The sequence below is a fragment of the Glycine soja genome, chromosome 6, assembly GCF_004193775.1.
Source record: "Glycine soja cultivar W05 chromosome 6, ASM419377v2, whole genome shotgun sequence".
Classification (NCBI taxonomy): Eukaryota; Viridiplantae; Streptophyta; class Magnoliopsida; order Fabales; family Fabaceae; genus Glycine; species Glycine soja.
The window spans coordinates 5,753,997-5,757,596 of record NC_041007.1 but is presented as its reverse complement, the minus strand read 5'-3'; the positions used below and the strand labels follow the sequence as shown (position 1 = coordinate 5,757,596).

At 35.6% G+C, this 3,600-nt stretch overlaps 1 protein-coding gene across 1 annotated transcript; it reads left to right on the top strand.

Annotated features, from left to right (window-relative positions):
• The first annotated feature begins 277 nt into the window (after positions 1–277).
• Positions 278–3,339, top strand: LOC114415038 (syntaxin-32-like). Its single transcript, XM_028379539.1, has 5 exons — positions 278–821; positions 927–1,177; positions 1,260–1,435; positions 2,183–2,377; positions 3,016–3,339. Exons 1-5 carry the CDS (start codon positions 584–586, stop codon positions 3,173–3,175), a joined length of 1,020 nt encoding a protein of 339 aa, XP_028235340.1. The 5' UTR covers positions 278–583; the 3' UTR covers positions 3,176–3,339.
• The last annotated feature ends 261 nt before the right edge of the window (positions 3,340–3,600 follow it).

The following is a 3,600-nucleotide window of genomic DNA, read 5'->3' as shown; positions in this document are numbered from 1 at the left end:
TTGCATTAAACTGTGTTTTTTTTTTTTTTTTACATATCATTTTGATCTATTATGTATTAATTTGGTAGCCCTATTTGTGTTTTAAATTTAAATTAATTATTCATCAATATAAAATGATAAAATAATTAATTTAAACATTGTGAGGGTACTATCATGATAATTTATAATTATCATTATATTAAAATTAATTATTTTAAAATATAAAAATAAGAAGAAGAAAATCATATTTTAGCCTTAACTTTAATTTTAACATAAATAATAATAAGTCACTCTGGATAATGCAGATGCCAGATAAAGACACGATGTTAGAACTTTGAAGTCGGAAAGAAACGAAGAAGCAAATTCATTTCATTCAATTCAATGTAAAAAAACACAGTAGCCACCCAATACATAAAATTTGTTTATGCTTTCTACACGCACTTCCTCCTTCGTATCCGTCTCTTCCCCAACCATTGGAATACATTCCTTAACCCACCGCAAATCCAAATCCAAATTCAATTCGAGCTGAACCTAGGGTTTGTTCCTTCCTATTGCCTTCACGGATCTCGCATTCTCCTCAAATTTCCGAAACGGGAAAAAGAAAATGCACGCGAAATCGGCGCAGTCGTCGTTCCGGGATCGGACTCAGGAATTCCACAGCATCACAGAGAGGTTGAAGAAGTCCGGATCAGGGCCCAATGGGCCCAGCAGCAGCACTTCTTCCACCAGATCGGAGGAACAGCGATCCGCGATCGCCAACCAATCGGAGTTCAATAGAAGGGCCTCCAAAATCGGATACGGAATTCACCAAACGTCTCAGAAACTCGCCAAACTCGCCAAGTGTAAGCAAAGATTACTATAAAACTTATTATAATTGATTTTAGAATCATATGATATGAATTGGTAATTATGAAGTTATGGAACTTTCTATTTGTTTTGATTCGCAGTGGCGAAGAGGACGTCGGTTTTTGATGACCCTACTATGGAAATCCAAGAGCTTACGGGGGTTATTAAGCAGGATATTACTGCTCTGAACTCTGCCGTTGTGGATCTTCAGTTTCTGTGTAACTCTAGGAATGAGAGTGGGAATGTTTCCGCCGACACCACTAGCCATTCGAGCACTGTGGTCGATGACTTGAAAACACGGTTGATGAGCACCACCAAAGAGTTTAAGGATGTTCTCACCATGAGAACTGAGGTACTTTGTTGTGTGTGTTTAAGGATTATGGATTAAATTCAATATTGATATTGATTGATGTTGTGTTGTTGTTTTTGTGAAGAACATGAAAGTGCATGAGAATAGAAGACAGTTGTTTTCATCTTCTGCATCTAAGGATTCTGCAAATCCTTTTATTCGGCAACGGCCGTTGGCTGCAAGGGCGGCTGCTAGTACTTCTAATGCCCCTGCTCTTCCCTGGGCTAATGGGTCACCATCTTCATCTCAGGCGTTTCCTAAGTAAGTTTAACATTTTTAGTATTTCTATTATATGTTCTTTTCTTGGTTGTAGGATTTTAGTAGCAAGTGTTTGTTGTTTTCTTGCTAATATTTTCTGTAATGTGGGTAAACTAACTGGCGAGATAATTTGAATTAATATGTTCTCTCGTTACATTGTCTATTGTTATTATGCTTGGTTGGATTATTAATTGCATAATTTTTGTTCAAAGGAATTGATGATTCTAATTTGTAACAAGGCCGGTTGGTTTATTTGTAAAAGTGTGATTAAAAACCTTTCTCTTTTTTTGTTTTCATTGAATTGTTATAGAAGTGCAACTCAAATTTGCAGAATTTGTAACAACCATTGTGCCAATATTAATATCAACTTATTAACTTTGTTGTGATTGCATTTTGCATCAATGCATAAGTTCACAACATCTGCTTTACTGAATTAATTAACTTATTCACTTAATTTAACTTGTGAACTTCTATTGCATGTTTGGTTACAGTTAGACCTGTTAAACAGTCTGGCCGTTTCATACCTTGTTTTGTTGGCCTAGCCTGGTCAGGAGAATTTGGTGAGTCAAACAGGCTGGTTTAAAATGCATGTAGAAAGGCAGGTTGCCCCACCCAACCCATTTTCCTTTGTTGGGCTGTCTTGGTCCAACAAAAGGGATGGGAGTTGAAATGCCAGGTCTATGCTGCAAACAGTGGCTATCATGGTCCAAATTTTGTTTTGAACTTTTTTCATGGCTTTTAAATCTATAGGAAGCAAGTGGATGGGGAGAGTCAACCATTGTTGCAACAACAGCAGCAGCAGCAGGAGGTAGTTCCATTGCAAGACAGTTACATGCAAAGCAGAGCTGAAGCTCTTCAGAATGTTGAGTCCACTATTCACGAGCTTAGCAACATTTTTAATCAGCTTGCAACACTTGTTTCCCAACAAGGAGAGATTGCCATCAGGTTTTTATATGTCTCACTTGTGTGCTATATATATACACCTCAATATGGTTCTGCATTTCTGTATTCCAATATGATGTTCAATGTATGTTACCATTAGATCAAACCCTATTTGTTTTGCCCATAGACCAAGGAGGGAAATTGAAATTTTGGTGTCTATGTGCCAAAGAGGTAAAGTTTAAGGATTGATTTAAACGAAATTAAAGTTCATGGTGCCTATTTGCAAAAGAGATAAAGTTTAAGGGTCAATTGAGATAAAATTGAAGTTTAGGGTGTCTATTTGTAAAAGGAGTAAAGTTCAAGGCCGCTGAATGCTTTTTTCCATAAATTTTATTGCTACTGTGCAATTATGAATTTACGACCATTAGATGTTACTTATCAATGTGGTTTTATTGTTATTTTTAGATCATTCTAGTAATCTTTTGTTATGGATATCAATATATGCTATTAGTTCTGGCTAAAGTGCCAGTTTACCAGTTGAGTTTTCCCCTCCCCGAGTTTAGTGAAGCTTACTCGTTTGACAATTTGTGGTCAGCAATTGAATACGTATAATACTTATATATGGTGAATTGACTTTTGCTTGATTTTTCATATTGGCCAATTGGGACATAGTGGGGTTGATAGAGGTACTTAATTTGCAGGATTGATGAAAACATGGACGATACATTGGCAAACGTAGAGGGAGCACAAGGGGCTTTGCTGAAGTATCTGAACAGCATATCTTCTAATCGGTGGTTGATGATCAAAATTTTCTTTGTGTTAATATTTTTCCTTATGGTTTTCTTATTTTTTGTGGCATAGTCATTTAGGTGACAGAAATGAAAACAATGACACGAGTGTCGGCATTCTGTATTTCTTTAATATTTATTTCTCCAAATATATATTCATTCTTGCAGAGTTTAACTTAAGACCAAGTTTGTCAAATAATATACTGGTTAAGAACCGTAAGCACGACTATTATACTACAGTGGAGGCTTTCTGTAATATTTTATGCAAGGATATGTTGGGGCATAAAAAAGCATTGGCTTGATAATGCGTTCATGAGTTATTTTTTGATAACGCGTTCAGGAGCTGATCACAGATAAAAGTAATATGAAAGAATTTCCATTAACAATATTTGCTTAAGTTGTAACTTATAATAACTACTTAATGTAAAAAAAAACTTATAATAGCATGCACTATAAGAACAACAAATTTAAAGAAGCAGCGACACAAAATATCAATGC

What these genes read in the sequence shown, in the direction of transcription:
- LOC114415038 (XM_028379539.1), top strand. Translation starts at nt 584, where the DNA reads ATGCACGCGAAATCGGCGCAGTCGTCGTTCCGGGATCGGACTCAGGAA. An exon ending in TCATCTCAGGCGTTTCCTAA is followed by an intron (nt 1,436 to 2,182) that starts GTAAGTTTAACA and finishes TTAAATCTATAG; the next exon opens with GAAGCAAGTGGATGGGGAGA. An exon ending in CAAGGAGAGATTGCCATCAG is followed by an intron (nt 2,378 to 3,015) that starts GTTTTTATATGT and finishes CTTAATTTGCAG; the next exon opens with GATTGATGAAAACATGGACG.